This window comes from Chiroxiphia lanceolata, chromosome 13 (assembly GCF_009829145.1).
Source record: "Chiroxiphia lanceolata isolate bChiLan1 chromosome 13, bChiLan1.pri, whole genome shotgun sequence".
NCBI classification, from domain to species: domain Eukaryota; kingdom Metazoa; phylum Chordata; class Aves; order Passeriformes; family Pipridae; genus Chiroxiphia; species Chiroxiphia lanceolata.
Window position 1 is genome coordinate 5,903,848 of NC_045649.1, and position 19,931 is coordinate 5,923,778.

The 19,931-nt window shown below is 41.9% G+C and overlaps 1 protein-coding gene across 1 annotated transcript; it reads right to left on the bottom strand.

Annotated features, from left to right (window-relative positions):
- Nucleotides 1–884: 884 nt before the first annotated feature.
- MLYCD (malonyl-CoA decarboxylase) lies at nucleotides 885–18,824 on the bottom strand. Its single transcript, XM_032701340.1, has 5 exons — nucleotides 18,324–18,824; nucleotides 12,731–12,843; nucleotides 11,597–11,753; nucleotides 10,953–11,102; nucleotides 885–2,246 (listed from the first exon to the last, which is right to left on the bottom strand). The coding sequence occupies exons 1-5, from the start codon at nucleotides 18,822–18,824 to the stop codon at nucleotides 1,713–1,715; spliced, it is 1,455 nt and encodes a 484-aa protein (XP_032557231.1). The 3' UTR covers nucleotides 885–1,712.
- Between the last annotated feature and the right edge of the window lie 1,107 nt (nucleotides 18,825–19,931).

The window sequence follows — 19,931 nt, forward strand, 5'->3', positions numbered from 1 at the left end:
CTCTGAAGTTACTGCCTCAGGTTGGCCAGGTTGGAGTTGCCTGTTCAAAGTCTCTGAACTGTTCAAAGTTGCCTGTTCAAAGTTCCCAGTGGGTTTGAGTGTTTAATCCTTAGTTCCCCTCACAAATAAAGTGTTCCCTAATGCACATTCAGCAAGATATCCAGAGAAGGTGCAAAAAACCCAAACCAAGACCAACTTATATTTACTCCACCACCACAGTTCAAGAGGAACTCAACTTTTCTTTAGTGGTTTTGGCAACCAGACACATCTTGTTTACCAGGGGATGATACTTCTCTGGTATTTCTTTTAATCCTATAAAAATCAATAAACTAACTCTGTTGTACAAGAAAGATACTGACTTTTGAACCATTCTTAAAAACATACTGAAGGCTACATGGCATAGAGAGTTGCCACTGCTAATGTGACATCCCTGCCACTGATGGCCAGATGCTGCCTCTGCTCTCAAGGGAATACAGGCAGTGAACATATTCTTGTCCTTTAACTACTGCTGTTCAAAATCCACCATGAACAGAAATCCCTGCAACCTGCAGGCTGTATCCTCCAAGTTACCAGTGTGGAGGATGGAATTTGTTTCTAACAATGACTATGAAAATAGTGTCTCCAATTAACTAACTTCATTCCAGGAGAAAATTGGACACTTACAGCTTTCTTCACTTCTGTTTTCATACACAAGCAAACACTCCATTACTTTTGAATCCTCTGTGTAATTCTTTTCTTGAAAACAGGACTGGAATTGGACCAGAATAAATCAGATATTACAAACAAGCATGAAATTCTTTTAAAATGGGCCTTCTGCTGTGGTGAAACTGTTATCAAGAAGAGCCACTAAGTGAGGGGAGATGTTGAAATACAACCAGACATGATTTATTGAGAAAGTATATTTTATTGATTTACAGGTCACACCTACCCCTTCATTAAAAAAGCTCTTTGTTAACTTAAAACATTATCAGAGCCAAAGTATAACATACATATTTAGAAACTTCTCAGTTGATCCCCAAGTATCAGTCTCTCTTGTTCTCCTCTCCTGTTTGAACACTTCCTTATTGCTCAGCATATTTTAGCAGCCAGAAAATGGAAATACAACACAACATACCTGCTGCACTGAGAGATCCTGGGTTTTGAACATTAATGCAAGGTTTTTCCATGCTTCAGCAAAGCAAGGATTCAGTGAGATTTTTAGTGCGTTTGAAAAAAAGAAAATACCTAAAAAGGTTTTACATCAGACTTTTCTAAGGGTGAAAAAGATAGATATTATAGAAATAAAATTGTAGATTAAGGTTTTCAAATAACAATTTACCTTCATTCAGTCCTTTTCAGGTACTTGTGTACTGAACAATCTACAGCAGCATTACGACAAAGTGCAGCTCCTTACAGGACAGTTTATACAGGTTTATTACCAACAGAATAATGGCTTGCTCAAGTATTGTCCATTTAATTACTGCTGAGTTGTAACTGATTAAGAGAATTTTACTCACCCTTTACTACACACCTCCAACCCACCTGCACATAAACAGATGTCTGGAACTTGCAGAGCCAGTCAGGTCACAGAAGCAAGACAACTGACCATCCAGATATGTAGTATGCTGGGCAAATTTGCTTTACAACACATTCTCATTTAAATACAGGCACTGCAGATTCTTACAGCTCTTTATAGGTGAGGAACACTCATTCTTAGCTTTCAGAATTTTTAATTAAAGTTTGCTATTTTGCTGGAATTGGGACACCAAGGCAAGCACCTGCTCCGAGGCTTTGATGTGTTTGGTGCCCAGGTAAGCTGCACTGTTGCTGGCTGTGTCCTCCAGGAAATACCTGTAGTTGACCATCATGCCACAGGAAGCCCCAATGCCCCGAGGGCTCGTGTCCCCCATCCAGTTTATCCGCCACAGCACGGAGCCGTTCTGGAGATGGAAGTTTGCCACTGGATTAAGGGCATAACCCCGGTGTTTCTCTCCATACAAGTACCAGGCACAGAGTCTCATCAGTGGGGGATTCAGCACCTCAACTAATTTATCTGATCTCACCCACTCGTTGTTGTTTAAGAGTTTCTTCAGTGTCTCAGTGGAAGGGTCTCCCGTGATCGCAGAGATTTCTTGCCACTCGGACTCTGTAAAAAGTTCATTTCTTCCCTGTTCTTTTGTCTGGGGGGAGAGGAGGCCAACAAGCCATTTAGTGAATCCTGGGATAGGTGAGAGAGTAGAAAAAACTTTTATCTGAGGAAGTTCTTTCTGCAGACGAAAGGAGAGAAAAAAAAAAAATCATGAGTTTTGTCACGATTGACACAGGGAAGTTTGAGTGAAAAAACAGCTTCCAGTCAAGGGAAAAACAGGGAGTCTGACAAGGAACTGATCCACAAAAAAGAGGTTAAAAATCACCCTGCCAGTACCAGGTTAGTGACTAGAAAGCACTCAAGAGCACGAAGAAAACTTTAACACTGACTGAATTACAGTCCTCACACCCAATCTATATAAAAGTACTTATGCAGTACTTACCAACCCTGAGCTCTGGTATCATTTTATAGGCAGAAATAAACAAATAGAATCACAGGCCATAAAGAAGTTATTCTGAGGAATATTTTTTTAAAATAAACCTACAAGTTTTTAGAGCCTTTTAAATGCCATTTATTTTTTATATAAAACTATTTTTTTTAAATCAAGGGCAGTTTACTACTTCAGTCTACTGTAAAATGAGGAGAGGTACTATTTTTAGATTTTTATGGAAAGAAGCATTTCCTAAAAGTTTGAATTAAGTTCTTTATACAAGGCAGCTACTTTTCGTGACAATCTTTAAAACCAGCAAGATTAGAGATACATACTTGCAGTAAGAAAAAAAACATTCACACAGTTCTTGTTTTAACAAAGAGAAACTTCTGCTGTACCCCTCCTAATTTATGATTAAAACCTATAAACTATGCAATTAAAACCTGTAACTATGTAACATGAAGCAAAACATACATAAGGAGAGCTGTGTGTCAGTTTTGGGGCACATCAACATGAAGAATATCCTGTCACTCGGAACACTTGGAATTAACAAAAAATTACATCAGCACTTGGAATTAATAAAAATTACATTAATCAACCCTTCTGAAGTAGTGGGGTGCAAAGGAACAGAGGGAAGACAGAGCTGAACTGAAACAACCACAGTGTTGGTTTAATTACTGCTCATACAGGAGGAAGTGGTGAGAACCAAGACATTCATCTACATTACAGAGGCATCTTAATGTCAACAGAAAATTGTCTTTAAATGACTACAAATTGCACTTTTTGTGCTTTGAGGATTACTGAGGTAAGCATTAAAAAGCTATCAGGGCTCAGATGGTGCCTCCTCAGCACGTTAATGGCTCTGGCAGGGACAGGTTGTCTGAGCTGCTCCTGCACCGTGGCATCCTCAGGTACCCTGTGCTCACACGGCTGCCACCTGCTCTCTGCTCCAGGAGGATGCAGAGCCAGGGAATTCTGCTCCAGGAGGATGCAGGAGCCAGGGAATGCTGGCCTGGCTCACCTCAGGCTGGAGACAAGCACCTTTCCTAACAACTTCCATAGCTGGTATTCACAGTATCTTTCCCCTGAGCTGAAGCTCTGATTGTTATATAGACATGTAAGCTGAAGAACCCTTCCTTTGGGAGCAGGCAGGAACAAGAAAAGCAGACCAAGTTACAAACAAACACCTCATTTTATCTCCTCAAAGAATCAAGTAAAGAAGAAAAGCAAATTATTACCAAAACCCACTCATTTCTGTATCTTACTGAACAAACCAGAGCACCCAGGAGATCCTGACTGGATCAATAGTCACAATTGCTACAGCTCCCACAGTTAGGGAATGCAATACCAGGAAAGTAGTGGCAACTAGGAAAGCAGGAACTTTTTTCAACTTTCCACTAAAGGATATGATGATATTTCACTTTTAAGAGTAATTCTGAAGCTGATGTCCTTAACATGATCTGTGAAATACTACCATAGGGTTTCCTTGCATGTGTATTTCATAAAATAAAAAAAAAGTTCATTTACAGATATCTCTTACACATCTTCCTACAATTTTAGGGAATACAACATTTATAAAAAAGTGAGTTTATTAGGGTTGTGCTCTTTACTGTAGACTGTGGATACCAGAGGCACAGATACAAAAAGTATGTTTTAATTAAAAGAATGTTTCTTAGAGTAGACAGTTTAGACCCTTCAGAAAAAGTTCTCCCTTTGCTTTTGAAAAAGAGCAATGACACAGTAAATTGAAAAAAACATATCTGGAGGCAGAAAAAGGGAAAAAATAAGAACAGAATAAAGCAACTCCACAGACTTCAAACATATTTTCCTTCTGAGCCTTGTGCTAAATACTTCCCCATGGATATAAACACTGTTTATCCACAAATCAATTCAAAGTAACTTTATAAAATTTTAATACAGAATCAAATGCACTCACTACATCTTCCTCTGGTCACCTTTCGTTCACCTCCTTGTGTTTCTTAATCAAGAAGCACACCTGATCATCACCTCTGGAGTGCACTTTTCTTTCAAGCAGCAGGATTTTCATTAGCCCTGCAGAGGAGAGCTCTGCCCATGGACCCCCTTGTCAGGTACACCTTCCTGGACTCAACACAGCTACACAAAACCATGGATCTCCTGGAGAAGGAGGAAGAAGAAATATGGCACAGAAGCAAGTTTTTGAAGGCCACTTGTAAACTTGAAGGTGTTTGTTCCTGGAGAAAGAGCTGAGGGCTTTCAAGTCAGTGAGGAGCAGCATCACCTTCACTGCCCCATCAGTGCCCTGAGGGCTGAGCTGTGCTGACTCTGCTGGGATTGGACACAGCTGAGTTGCTAAAACACTTTGCTGTCCCATAATGTGACCTCCTGCATGTCAGCTGGAAGAATTTCTGCCCAGAAGGGAGGTCACAACTCCCTTCTGAAGATTCAGTGACCCAGGATCCTCCTGCCTGTCCACACAATAATGATGGATGAGATCTCAGCGACCGCCTCAGATGTGATGGACCTGCAGAGGAACCTCAGGGCACAGAAACACAAACCCATCATCTATAATGAGAAGTGCCCTTTTCATGTCCCATCCTGAAGCAGCAGCCAGCTCCCCTCAAAGAGAATGGCCTTCAAAATGGGGGTTCACTCTTCTCCATTTTTTTGGTGCCTTAAAATTCCTCTTCAGTTCATAATACAGAGAGCACAAGACAGAGGAATAAATGGGTAAAAGTTTTCAAATTAATGACCTATCGTGACAAATCCTCCATGTGCTGCAGGAGGGGCTACAGATGTTACTGTTGTGCAGTGGGGATGAAAAAGGGAGAAAAAAAAACACAGAGAAGAAGAAAAAATTGTTAGAGGCTATTTCCTCTAGGCAAGGATTCAAGGAATACAGAATGTGCTTCTTTTTGACACAAAGATAGGATTACACTCCTTAAAGGTTTGCCTTTTTTTCCTAACTATATCACTTATCCTATAAAAGATAGTGCCTTTGAGAACACACTGCTTAGGTCTCTTTCATGATTTCTTCACAGATATTTTGGGTTAAAGCCTGAGAGGGGAAGAAGGAAGGTAATGCTGAAATTAGAGAAGCAGAAATTCTTCTTTCAGGCCAAAGGAAAAACTGGCTGGACCAAGAGAAAAGGCTGCTCAGCACAAAGTCTGGATCTCTTCTACACTCTCTCTGCTAAGAAAGCAGTGCTTGAAAATACTATTTTGCCACTGAGCAGAGCTCACAAACTGAGTTTTCCACACAGGAGCTGAGCTTTGTCCATGGCTCCCATAAAGCAACAATCCCAATCTCATCTCCCAACTTGCAAAGCCCAGAGGGCACCTGAGCACCACCCACAGTGACAAAAGTGAGAAGGAATGATTTCTTCCCCTATCTGTGTGTTAATAATAACCACTGCAAAGTTCCTAATTCAATAACTGACACTGAATCCTGCTAGTGTTGACTCCTCTTTGTTCATCATCCCTTTAAGGAGTGACATGTTCAGCAAGACAACCCAAAATATTTAACAGGAAGACAGTAGCTCCTCCTTTATTAATGAATACAAATTGGGAAATTGTGCACATTTTTGTACTTCTTAGGACAGGTAAGACATGGGAAAGTGACCCCATTTTGAAGCTACAGTACAAAGTACCACATATCTGATAAATGCTTGAGTTTAGGAGCTTATCTGGGGCGGACATTTCTTGTGGAAAAATAAATAAATGCAGCCGAGTGTGCACATTTATGTTGTTGCTAAATTGATGTGCTAATTTCTAAGGCTATTGTGAAAATCCATTAATGTTTACTTTCCTGTCAGAAACCCACACACCATTAAGTAACAGCTGCTAATTTTGGTTTGGGGTAGATTTCTATGTTTGATTGTCTTTTTTTCTAGGCTTTTGTTCCATTGCAGAACAGCACAGATTTCTCCTGTTATCCATATCTCATCTGAAACTGTCTTGCACTCTGAAAGCCGTGGTCCAAGGTCACATTTTTCATCAATGAAAGCAAAGCCTGTTTTGGAAATTATGATCTCCCCAGGTCACCTAGATCAAATTAAGGTAGCAATTATCAACAGCCCAAGCAGAAAGCTAAAATCTGCCACCAATTGTTAAGCATTCTATTGAGTCACACAGCAGCTATCAGTTTTCTCCCCCAAATGCCACAGGCTATAAAATCTTAAGCAGTTTTCTCAAAGGCTTCACCACAGTTATCTGTGCCTGTCATCTGCAGACTGAACTGCCATGATGTACCTTCTGCAGAGCTCCAGAGTGTTTAGAGTGGCTATAAACACATTCTGAATTAAATGTCTGCCTAATGAGCAATCTAATTGTCTCCACCTTCACCAGCACCTCTCAGCCTGGTAGAAACAATCTGCCTGCTCCTCTTCCAGCACCCAGCTTGGGGTCGGTTTGTTTGTTTTCTTGCAGTCGTCTGAAATAGTTTCAAAATCCAATTCGTTTCTGGGAACGACACAAGCTCGAATTTTAGAAACACCAGAGATTATTTTTGTTGTCTGTCCCCTGCTTTATATACATTAATATAACCAAGGGAGCACATAGAATGCCTACACAGCCCATTCTCAGATTTGTACAGGGAGAACTGGGACCAAAGTGGTATCAGTGGAGTAATGAATTCATCCCAAAAAAATGCAAACGGGATATGCTCAGATAACAACAGAAGCCTGTATATAAAACCCTTCTATATTACCTGTGTAGCAAACTTTTGTAAAGAAACTACCAAAACCAGAACAATCTGCTCCTGAGAGCAGCCCACTTTCTCCCAGGATGCCCTTTGTATGAGACACCAGCTACATCCCTCAGGTCCTGCTCTGATTTCCTGTATATCCCTCCCCTTCACACAAACACATACAACAACACCTGTGGCAAATTCCAAATCATCCCATCTAGGTAGAGATTAAGGATTCAAACTGCAAACTGTGCACATTTAAAGAGAAAAAACTGAGGACCCATTTCAAATTCATCCATCCTCCATCTGCTTAAATTAATGAGAGACCCAAAAGCAGGGGCATTTAACCTGTACACAGTGCCCCAAACTAACAGTGCTCAGCACTGGGGGTTGAAATCCTCCCCAGAGCCTCCATTGCTGCAGTTTTCCCAACAATCCTAATAAAAACCCATTTGTAAGGAATACTTTCACAAGGGAACCAGCAGGTGACATTCTCTGAAGGTGAGAAGTGTTGCCCTACACCTGTTCATGTTTAGCAGTGTATGTGACCACCTCAGGCAAACTAGCAAGAAGATTTCTAAAAAATTAAGCTCTATTTTCATTGTCCATTAATCTGATTTTAAGCAAGAGGGTGCTAACTGACTTTACAGCCATAATTCTGTATGATACCTGTTAATGTTTCAGCACAGTTTTTTAACATTCTTGTCAAATGAAGGCTTCAGTGGTGGAAGCAGAGTGGCTGTTAACACACTTGTAACTTGTGCATGTCTTTTTCTGACCTAATGATACACATTCATGACTAGTCCAATCTGGAGTTTTCCTTATGAAGAATGACAGCTGAGATCTCAGTTTTGACGTTACAATGGGACTTAGAACTGTCAGAGCAGGTTACATTGAGGCAAAGTCAGATAAAGGACTTTTACTAGAGAATAAAGAAATTATAAGAGTTTGCAAAGCCTTGGGAAAAAACGAATCCAACAGAATTCTGCAGAGCAAACAGATGTCCACAAAAGTTAACTCAACTGGCAAGTTATAAAAGTGTATTAATCATCAACAACTCAAACACGATGGGAAACAAAATCCTCAGCCCCTTCAAATGGTCTCCTCTTCCCAAAGCATTTTATTACCAGTTAAATTAAAGACAGTCTCAACTTCTGTAACCTGGAACACTCGGTGATTTAGCAACACTTTAAAAAGAGATTTGTTTATTGCAAAGCCATGAAAAGGTTACATAAAAAATCCTCTTCCTATCAGAGACCTCACCCATCTATTTTTGCAAAGGTTGCTGGAAGCTTGCTTAATGAGATGCAATTTTTGACCCAGGACTTTTTTGCTGAGGCTGTATTGTTTCAGCTGCTGCCACCAAGTCAACTCAGCACTCCTGCCACACCATTTGTCCCTTTTAAAGCCACTGTAACGCTGCTCCAAAGAATTACGTCCAGTCTGAAAATACAGACAACCTTGGAAAGTCCTTTGCTTCCACCTGACCAGAGAGAAAGAGAGCACATGTGTGCAATTAATCCACTGAAGTAGGACTTCCAGAGTTTTGGGAGACAGGTAAAACAGGCTGCCAAGAATATTACTCATCATATTCTCTACCTTTGGCCTTCACTTTGTAGAAATTTCACAGGGAAAGCATTTGGAAACTGTAAATACACAGGGCTTGTCTCCTCTGAGGGGAGAAATCCACTGAGATGGAAGGCACAACATTTAAAGCTAAAGCTCAGCAAGGAGGAGTTATAGGTGTGCATCAAATAATTCTGAAACAACAGTACAGTGATTTAGGGTCACTGCACAGATGTAAAATATGTAATGGAAAATGGTTCTTGCAGAATTCAAGAGCAATGCTTTGGAATAAAGAGGGAGAAAACATAGAGTGGCAAGAAGAGACAAGAAAAAAATATTATCATCGAAGAGTGGAAGAAAAACTATTAGAGAACCATGTCCATCATGGATAAACACTCCTGGATTATCCTTTGTATTTTCTTTAGCCCTACAGTGGTATCCAAAAAAGGAATGGGGTAAAAGCAAGAGACAGAAGTTGCTGTACCTTTATTATATAGGTACAGACTACATAGAAACAAGCTGTTCAAGTCTGGCCAGCACTTCATAATCAACTAAGCCCATGTTCAATTTGCCACATAACACCTTACTAACAACACATTTTTCATGACACCTTAAAGCAGGGTATAGAATAGGGAGATCTCCATCTTTGGCACTGCATGGAAAGCACTCAGTTTTCAATACAAGTTATACGACCTTGAGGCATTAATTTGTGATTAGAATGTACTTAAAGGTATCTCAGCCAAAATGTTTCCTTCTCGTTGTCTGTTTGATGAAGAGAGGCTGGATTTTACACCACTGAAATGCAGAAACTTTGTCCTAAGTAAAAATAAGAAACACACTCTTCTGTTGGACACACCAAATTTCAGAACTTGCATTAGGTTATCTCAGCATGGTGTGTCCGTTTGCCTTTATAACAACTTTGCAAGTGTTGCAAGCAATTAGTGATGGACAGATCTGATGGCAATAGGGTTATTTTAGGAGAGCAACTCAATTATGCAGAAATTATTTTCCAGATCTGAAAGCAGATAACTGCATGGATTTATTCCAATTTCCCCTCAGTCAAGATCAGACAGATGGCACGGCCTAATTATACCTGGACTACTGCGCTTTCCACAATTAATCTAAAAGCCATTCCAAATGCAAGAAGCAACAGAATTCAGCCAAAATAGCCATTAAAAATAAAATAAAATAAAAAACGTCAGGGCAGCCAGCTATGATTCAGCAGTCAACTAATCAATCATTTTGTAGCAGTATAAATTTGGAGCATCCACCTTTAAGTTGTTTTTGTAAGCAGCGCCTAAGTTCTACATCACAGACAGTTTTCCAAACATCATTACTTATCTAGATGTGGAAGAATAAATATGAACACAAAAAGTGATCATTAAGGGGTAGGTTTGTTAATAATTTAAGTAGTAAAGAGTATTAAATAAAATTATGTACTCAATGCTTCCACACCATTCTACATATGAATTTTCATTCCTTTCTCAAGTTGCTTGGAAGAAGGCTCTACAAGAAGTACTAAAACTATCAACAATATTCCTGGGGCATGTAATGATATTAAATTCATAGATCTGACTTGTAGAAAGCAACTGATTCGTGGACTATCAAGACATTCTCTTAATTATATTGCAAGAAATGCCTGGGCAAAAAAAAATATTTTTATTTTCCTAAATAAAGATATTCAAGGCAAGCATGCAAACTGCATAAATAACCAGAGGCAAATCAATATAACAAAGAAATTAACAAATTAATGTACAGGAAGTATTTTTGTTACTGGAGCAGGTGTAAGATTTTGAAAAAGGCATTGTCAGGTACATTGAAGAGAGAAAATGTTGATCAGGGGCCTGGAAGGAACCTGTTTGCAGGGTCCACCCTCTCAACTGAGAGGCAGCAGTGAATCCTATCATGGACAACAGTGCAAAATCCAGCTGTATCCAAGTTACCTTCAAGAGAAATGGACTCATTTGACTTTAGGTAACCTACATGTGAGGAGGCAAACACAAGAACTCACACAGGATATGCCAGCTGTGGAACAGAACCTATACCTGGCAGACATTAACCAAGAGCAGAAAATGTTCTTCCAAGTCCTTGCACGTCTTCCAAGGCCGACCTGGGAAAACCCAGCAGCTCCTGGCCTTGAGCAGGGACAGGAACTGGAAACTCAGGAAGGTCAGGGCAGCACAGTGGGCAAACAGCACCTCAAGGACCCCCCATCAACCCACCTGCAGCTCCTTGACCACCTTCTTGATGAGGTAGGTCCCAAGTTCCACCCCCTGCAGTCCCTGCTGAGTCAAACTGATGGAGTAGAAAATGGCTGTTGAGATTTTCTCTGTATCTTCTGTTTCTAGAGGAGGCACTTCTTTCACTATGGCCTGGGAAAATTCGAATTTAAAAGAAAAGTTATTAATAGTTATTCTCATCATTATGGGGAGGAAACCTTTCTTTTTAACTTTTAAAGGTATTAACAACTTTTCCCCACTCTTTTATTCATTATCCTCTGTGAGAAACAATAAGACTCTAATGAAAAAGAAGGAAGAAGAGCTGTTTATCCATTAGTAAGTGCTGCAAATAACATGGTTTAAAATTTTCAGAAGTAATTGCAACCACTTTGGAGTTTTCATCTCATTTGTTCCATTTTCTTATATATTTCTTATTTTTTCTCATTCTTCTCCACTTGAGCAACCCCTCTAAATGTCAACTTACATAATACAGCTACATATACAGATTATCCCTGTAATTTTTACAATTCTCTCATCTCTTAAAAAGATGAAGCAAACCCAAATATTGACAAATTATAAGGAATTTTAAAAGAAGCACGTTGCAATTTGAGCACTTTGCTGTGTACTAAATGCAGCAGTGCCTGTACCTGGATGTTGCTGGAGATGTCACTGGTCAGAGCCACATGCAGGACTATCAATGGTTCCCCTGGGATTGCACAGTGGGAAAAAAAGTAACATCTCCTATAGGCCCCGACTCGACGCTTCATATCAACCCAGTTCCTGACAGGATGCACAGCTTCAGAACTCAAGGAGAAAAGAAAAGTACAATTATTATCATTTTTTCAAAGTTGAGGTCAGCTGCCGACTCTACAAGCTCCTCATTTTTTCCCACTGATGTCAGGGACAAAACTCTCCAATGAAAGAAGGAGAATCAGGCTGTAAGTGAGTAAAGTAAAATTCATCAGCAAACCGACAAAGTGGATTGTGAAGGCAGATTGCACAGTCACTCTTTAGTGTGTTTGCCAAATTCCCTTGAAGATTAATTCTTACTCATTATTTTTATTTGGAACCTTTAGCTGGTATACAAGATCTCTTTTCTTTGCCTCCTCTACATTTAAGTCACATACTTTCAGAACTCTTGAGAGATTCAGTTTTCTTCAAGCTTTTTATATAACAAAGTGGCTCAACAACATAACTTGAGTCCAATCATTTGCAACTTCATCACAGCTTTGACAGAAATTCAGAAATAAATGTTTTAGAGCACATTACATACAATCCAAGGTGCTCTCTTCACACATAGGTCACAGGTGATCCTGTTGCACCTCACCAGGTCCAGCCAGGAAGGGGAACATCACTGGATTAGAAGTAAAAAATGCTTTTGAGTGTTGGGCTGCACGAGATTTAAATATGCTGCTGGTGCAGACTGAGGGGCCCATGGAAGCAGCAGCAGCATCTGTGGCAGCAAAGGCAGTGCTGCAAGGATCTGGGTTTGTAGGAAAATGTGTAAAGAGTAACTGGGAAAGCTGGAAAAAAACACAGCAGTCTACAAGGGCAGTGTGTGAATGAAAGGATCAAATTATGGGACAAATGATCCCCTTTACTGTTATTTAATTCAGTTGTTAAATGTGTGCTCTACAGAGTGTTAAATGAAAATATTCCATTGTTATACTTTGCCTGTGGTTCAGTATTGAAAAGCAGAGTCTTGAAAACAGTGGATCTGTGCAGTCCCAAGCATTTCATCACCTCTTCATAAACGAGTCTTTCCAACCTTTAGCACTTACTCACTAATTTTCTGGAGTATTTCACAAGGGGATTGCCAAGTGACCCTTTCCAAGTTCAGGAATCCTGTGCAGAACCACTCTGACAGCATGTTCTTCAGAACTCCACTCATTTCCTACAAGCAGAAGAAAGCTGGAATTAAACAAACAAGGTAGAACACAGGAATGTGAGTGAAGATAACCTTGATTGATTCAAACTACACCCCTGGGAAGTTAAAGGAAACTAATGCTTCTGTTTGAGAAGATGAAGCAGTTCAGCTTTCCTCACCCAGGACTGGAGCGACAGGAGAAAGGGGAATGGGCTTAGGCAGGTTTAGACTGGATATTAGGAAAAAATTCTTTACTATAAGGGCAGTGAGGCCCTGGCACAGGTTGCCCAGAGAAGCTGTGGCTGCCCCATCCCTGGAAGTGTCCAAGGCCAGGTTGGACAGGGCTTGGAGCAACCTGGGATAGTAGAAGGTGTCTCTGCCCATGGCAGGGGGTGGAGGGAGATGAGCTTTCAGATCCTTTCCAACCCAAACCATTCTGAAATTCCATGATTCTATGTTAACCAAATTTCTTGGGGCAGAAAGACATAAAAAATTTATACTATCCAAAACTGTGTTTAACTCAGCCATCTAAGAAAAAGTCTGAGTTGTGTTTAATATCACAATATACACATTTCCAAAAGGTTTTACTCCAACAAGGACAGTCCCAATTTTGCATCTCTTATCTTGTAGACTTAGTGGTACATTCTCTTATTTTGTAAAGTTAGTGGTAAGTAAATTCTTATTTTCATTTCAGAGGCCTTTCTAGTCATAAAAATTACATCTCCAATACTTCATTGAAAAGAAATCACATATTTGTTATTCAGCATCCCAATTTTAAATCTGAGCAACAAGACATACTCAGATTAGTATTTCAAATTATCAGTTATACTTCAATTTATATTAGCCAAGTATAATAAACTGTGATTATTTTTTCTCATTCTGTGTTCTTGCTACAAGACAGCAAATTACAGGCTTTTTAATCTTCCCAACAAGTCCCTATTTATTGGGCAACAAATGGGAGAACTCTGATGAAAACCTTCAATTAATTTTTTTTAGTAAGAAAAACTGCCTCTCTGATGAGGGAACTATTTCAGTTTCCCTCTCCAACTACCAGATAAAAAAGCCCTCAGATGAGTCGAATTTTTACTTGTTTTTGGGTTTTAACCTGATAAGTTTCATTTGGGACCTACAGATCTACTCTGATATGGCCAAGTGTTCTAAGGTGTCTTTGGTGGTGGGAGGGTTTGGTTGGGGGTTTTTTTGTTTGTTTTGTTAGCTTCAAAATATACATAGAGAATATCCCTGGTGAGATTCTGAAAAATATCCCATCAGAAAGCCAGGATTGGATAGTTAGACATCAATTAAAGGGGACTGTTTGCTGCTTTTTTATTGCTAATAGTAATTACTGCACTGATAATGGTAGTGCTGAAAGCTCCCCTGGCTCTTGTGTTCTATATTATTTCATGTCTTATCCCTAAAAAAAAATTAAAGTCATTATTTCCTTTTTCCCCCTATTTCTGCTCATTTAGCCAATGAGTAAAGTATGCACAAGCATTTTCAAGTGACTTAATCACCTGCATATAGCATATATTTTACTGTAATCTCTTCAACAAACACAAAATAGAAGTGTTTCATCCACCCATTTCTAACAGTCCAAGTGGTTTCTGTGTTGATAGCTGCTGAGGAAATAGAAAAATATTTCATATTTACAACACAGCAATGGGCAATCCTTGTTTTAATAGGTCTTTCAAAATGCAAAATGTAAACTAAGGACTAAGAAATATTTTAGACAGTTCGGGCAAAACCAAAATCCCAGCAGGTCATATAATGCATTCTGTAATTTTCCTCCAGCATCAGGAAGATCCATTTAATTTTATGTCCACATTTCCTCGTCAGAGGAGATACAAACATGCAGAAGTTGTAAAATTCTTGTTGCACACGAGTTTTTATGTCTGTTAGAATTTCAATCAAATCTACACTAATGAAATGGCTACACAGGACTTTAGAGAGGCAAATGCCAAACATTTTTTTAATAGAAAAACTTTTAATAATGCTGGTATTTCTTTTTTTTCCAGTAGACCAACACCAGACCAAGATTACAGATACACTCCAGCTACTGCTTAATTATGGAAGCAGGTGTATTTATAAATCAATTTGACAAAAATGCTCTCTTTTTCATTATCTTTTTGCCAGAAGCTTGAACTTTCCACTGACTTTTTCTAAATCATATGGAAAGATGAAAAATATTTTAAAAGCAATCGTTGAATGATTTGCTACCTGAAATAATAATGTTGTGAATTTTTCACCAGAGTCATATTTCAAGTGCTGAAATATGAGTAAGCAAGGGAAATATAAAACATCTCAGGAGGAAAATGCTGGCAACAGAAAAAGTAAAGCCTTGCAGGTTCTGAACAATAAAAGAACCACACTCAGGAAACAGATTTGCAGCAAATTTCGCTCCGTGCAGTGCAAGGGTTGATCAGAAATTCAACTTGTTTATGAGGACAGTGGAAAACGAGCCTGTCCTGGGGTGGAAGGAAAGAACAGGACACATGAAAAGAACATAAGAGAATGAGGACAAAAATTCAAACAGCATCATGAAAAAGAATCAGGCCCAGCTTCACTGCAATATAACTTTTTAAAGAGTGTACGATGTGGCAGCACCTTTTTTTTAAATGGTTCTCCTAACGTTATCCACGAGGCTTGTGATGGTAATAATTGATTCATATATTTAACAGATAAGAAAATCCACCTCTGGGACAGATTACAGAGAACTTTCTCCTCGTATGTCCTGTATGAATTTTTGGAAAAAGGGCTGAACAGCTTCAAAAATACAGTTTACCACTAAATTTTTGATTTTATCAAGACACCTGTGTCAAGACATTCCTCATCTTTCCCAATCCACATGGGACATTTACTACATCATAACAACCTGTCACTGGATGCCCATAATTTTTCTGTCTTGCTCTGGGTGATGATTCTGCCCTCTAATAACCAACTTAAATATAAACTAAAACTTACATGCAGCACATTCCTTCTCTTTGCACAATCCATCATTTTAAGGATTTCCAGTGCATTGTTCAGGGTTTATTTTAAGATCTAAGGAATTCTTCCAGTAAGGCAGACAGCATTCTTTTCAATTGCTTATAACTCAGCTTTTTCATTTTGTTAACGATTTAGGAACAGTGAAACCAGTGGAGAAACAATCAGAAGTTAATTTGCATCTCCTTGGTTTCAAGTAATACCTTTAGAAACTCAAGTAAGTAAGAACTGATCACATATAACAATAATACTCCTGATGTGTTATCATCCATCCCAACTTTTGGAGCTTCCTAATAGCTTTTTTGTCTCTATCCTGCAGTCAGGGAAACCAGCAAAGAAATTGTCCACTGCAAGAACCTAAAATATATATTGCATCACTAGAAAGGTTCTTTACTCAAGACTGAAATTCTTCATTAAAAAAAGAAAAAAAAATAAAAAGAACATTAAAGAATGGAAAATTTAATGGGGAAAAAAAAGGGAAAAAAAACACATTTACAATCCCACCCCCAAATTTAGAGCCTGAATATTCTGGCATACAGTTTTCTCTGTTCTTGACACACAGTCTCAGACAGGTAACAGTGTCTCACACCTATGGCTTTCAGGGACCAAATTAAGTATTTGTATCCTCACACTCCTTCTTCACAAACCACTTGTCAGTCAGCACCTCCTGAGTGTTTTTTGCTCCCTTGGGTGCTCGTAGTTATTCTGTCACTTACTTGCAATAGAAGAAAATAGATTTTAAAGGCTGAGCAAGACACTTATTTCAGAAGCAACCGGTAACACCTTTCCCAGACACACTACTAGGAACATGGGAACAGCACAGAGTTCTGGGTCTTGGGTTGATGTGGAAAAAGATGAGAATGACCTAAGTGAAACTCCAAGCTAAAAAGAACCAGAGTAAATCCTTACAGCCAATATGGTCACAAACCAACCCAAGGCAAACCAGTTCCAGGTTAATCTTCCCTGACTTACGTGCTGATGATAACATCAACTCTCGTTTTTAGACTACATCGCATCTGAAAAATAAAACTGATCAACAAGCACAAAACTGACTACAAGAACAGAAATACAGAACTGAGGCCAGTCATCTGATGAACCCAAACATTTAAGAAAATATTTTGAGAAGACAGAACGCCCCTGACAGCCTTTTATTGATGCTTTAGCTTTGCAGACAATGTTTTCCTACTTTCAAATGTCTTTAGTATGTTTCTGTGTTATCTGACACATGTACATTCAGCTGTTTTACATGTTTTTACCCTGCTAATTTTGCAAACTCAGTCTGGTTTCACTTAAGATGATCCAACTGGATTTGGAACGTTACCAAAGCTGTTGTTGCTTTGGTTATGTGATGACCATGGTTCATTGACAGAACTGACACCAAGAACATCATTTTCTTGTCAAGCCTAATTTAGATCTGAATATTGGCAAATAACTAATGGTCATTGCATCTGACTGACTTGCTGTCTCTCTTCATTGCCTCCCAAGAAGTCCTGTCAGCTCCTGCCACTGTCATGTCCTACAGCAGTCCCTCCTCCACATCCATGTCACCTCACTGCACCATGGAACCACTGGGGACGTTTCACTTCATCTCTGCCTTCTCACTCTTGAGCCAAATCATGGCAACTCCTTTCTCCTGCTGATATTCCTCACCATTAGCACGACAAGGTGCTGTGTCACTTGTGGCCCTGGAACAGACTAAGGAGTGAGGCCACGACCGAGGGAGTTCCTGGCACAGCTTGGCAGCCCCAACACGAGCTGCACTGCATCAGTGTGGCACTGCCCACAGCAGCCTCCCACTGCCACCCTGGAAAGCAAACCCATTGCGTCACCCCATGGGCCACTCCCTTCCTGAATGTCAGCACAGGCAGCTCTCGCTGGTGCCATGGCTGTGGGATGGGGTTCACTCGTGGCCCACCACAGATTCAATTAGGTTGGAAAAGAGCTCTGGGATCGTCGAGTCCAACCTGGGACCAATCCCCCACCTTGTCAACTAGACCAGAGCACCGAGTGCCACGCCCAGTCCTTCCCTAAACACCTCCAGGGATGGGGACTCCAACACCTCCCTGGGCAACCCCTTCCAATGCTTAACCCTTTCTGTGAAGAAATTCTTCCTGGTGTCCAACTTAAACCTCCAGTGGCACAGCTGGAGATTGTTTCCTCTCATTCTGTCCCTTATTCGCTGGGAGCAGGGCCCGACCCCCACCAGGCTCCATCCTCCTGTCAGGGAGTTGTAGAGAGCAAGAAGGTCCCCACGAGCCTTCTTTTCTCCAGGCTGAGCTCCCCCAGCTCCCTCAGCTGCTCCTCCCAGGACCTGCCCTCCATACCCTTCCCCAGCTCCGCCGTCCTTCCCCGGGCCCACTGCAGCCCCTGAACGTCCCTCATGAATTGAGGGGCCCATGGACACCCCAACATCGAATCGGCTTCACGGCACACTTTCCATCCCAACGTGGCTCCAGGAGCAGAAAGCCCCAAACCACATCCCCGCCGACTCCCTTCAAAGCCACCCACCCCATCTCTGCCCTCACCTTGACATGAGGCCCATCCACCTCCTTGCTCGCCAGCCCCTCCACCAGGTCGCCCCGGAGCTCCACGAGGAAGCGCAGCCCGCCCTCCAGGCGGCCCAGGTGCTGGAAGAGCCCGCGGTACTGGGGGTTCAGGTAGTACCGCAGCCGGTCCTCGGCCTGCAGCAGCGCCCCGGGCTCCCTGCGCTGCTCTCGGGCCTGCAGCACCTTCCCGGCAGCCTCGGCCACCCGCCCGTGCTCCACGCCGAAGTCTTGGGCCAGGCGGGTGAGGAGCTCTGCGCGGGGCGGCCCGGGCGGCAGCGCGCGGTAGAACTGCACGAACTCCGCGCCGCGCAGCTCCGCGGGAGGCGGCGCCTTCTCCTTGGTCTCGTAGGGCGGCAGCGGCGGCACCGAGCGGCGCAGCAGCTCCTCCATGCCCGGGGCGGCCGCGGCCGAGAGGCGCCGCGCGCCCCGCGCTGCCCAGAGCAGCGGGCGCGGGCCCAGGCGCGGGCACAGGCGGCTCATCCCTCTCCCGGCCACACACCGGCACCGGCCGCGGCACCGCCCACGGGGCAGCGCTGCGCGCGTTGATTGGGTGGAGTTGCAGACTGACAGCCCGCCTCGCCAATGGAAAGCGAGGATAGTGTGGCGGAGCCAGGGGTGTGTCGGCCGCCATGTTGAGTGTGGGCACAGGGGTCACCGCGCGGCCCCGCCCCGGGGCGGCACCGGCGCGTCCTCAGCGCTCGGAGCTCCCCGGCACCGCCCCTTCCCTCTGAGTTCAAGTTAGAATCAGAGTCATAGCGAACATAGTCTAATCACAGAGAACACAGAGAACGGGGGGAGGTTCAGCTTGGACATTAGGAGGAGTTTCCTCACGCAAGGGATGACTGGGCATTACGCTGCCCAGGCAGGTGGTGGAGTCACTGCTCCTGGAGGTGTTTAAGGAAAGACTGGATGAAGCACTCAGTGCCATGGTTTAGTTGACAAGGTGGTGATCACTCACAGGTTGGACTCGATGATCCCAGAGTTCTTTTCCAGCCTAAATGATTCTATGATTCTGTGAATCATCAAGGTTGGAAGAGACCTTTAAGATCATCCAGTCCAACCCTCGACCCGGCACTGCCGCTTCAACCCCTGAACCACTAAATCACATCACCCTTCCCCTGAGCATGTGTAGAATTTAACTTGGGTTACTTAACTTGTGTGTAAATTACTAACCAATCCTAATCAGAGGGGCTGTACTTGGAAAGTTACTAACTCTGAATTTCTGCGTATACTGGTGTGAAAAGTCTGGTGGGTGTGTTGGATTTGTGGAATACCACCGAGCACCCAGGCTTCTGTAAGTCTGAAATAAATAACCAATGTCTCTCTCGTGTAACTTATTGGCTTGCTGCACTCTGAGTAATGAACTAAGTTTTGTGAACAACACCCCCATGGCCTTTGGAGGTCCTGGCTCCCGGAATCCTGCCGGCTGTCCCAGTGTCCGGCACTGGAGTACAGGAGCCACTGCACAGCCCCAGTGAGCCCAGGCCAGCCCTGCTGAGAGCTGTTTGCTCTGAAACAACTGCAGGAAACCACATAAATTTGGTTGTGTAATTTGAGGTCACAGTCCTGAAAGCAATGTACACCCGT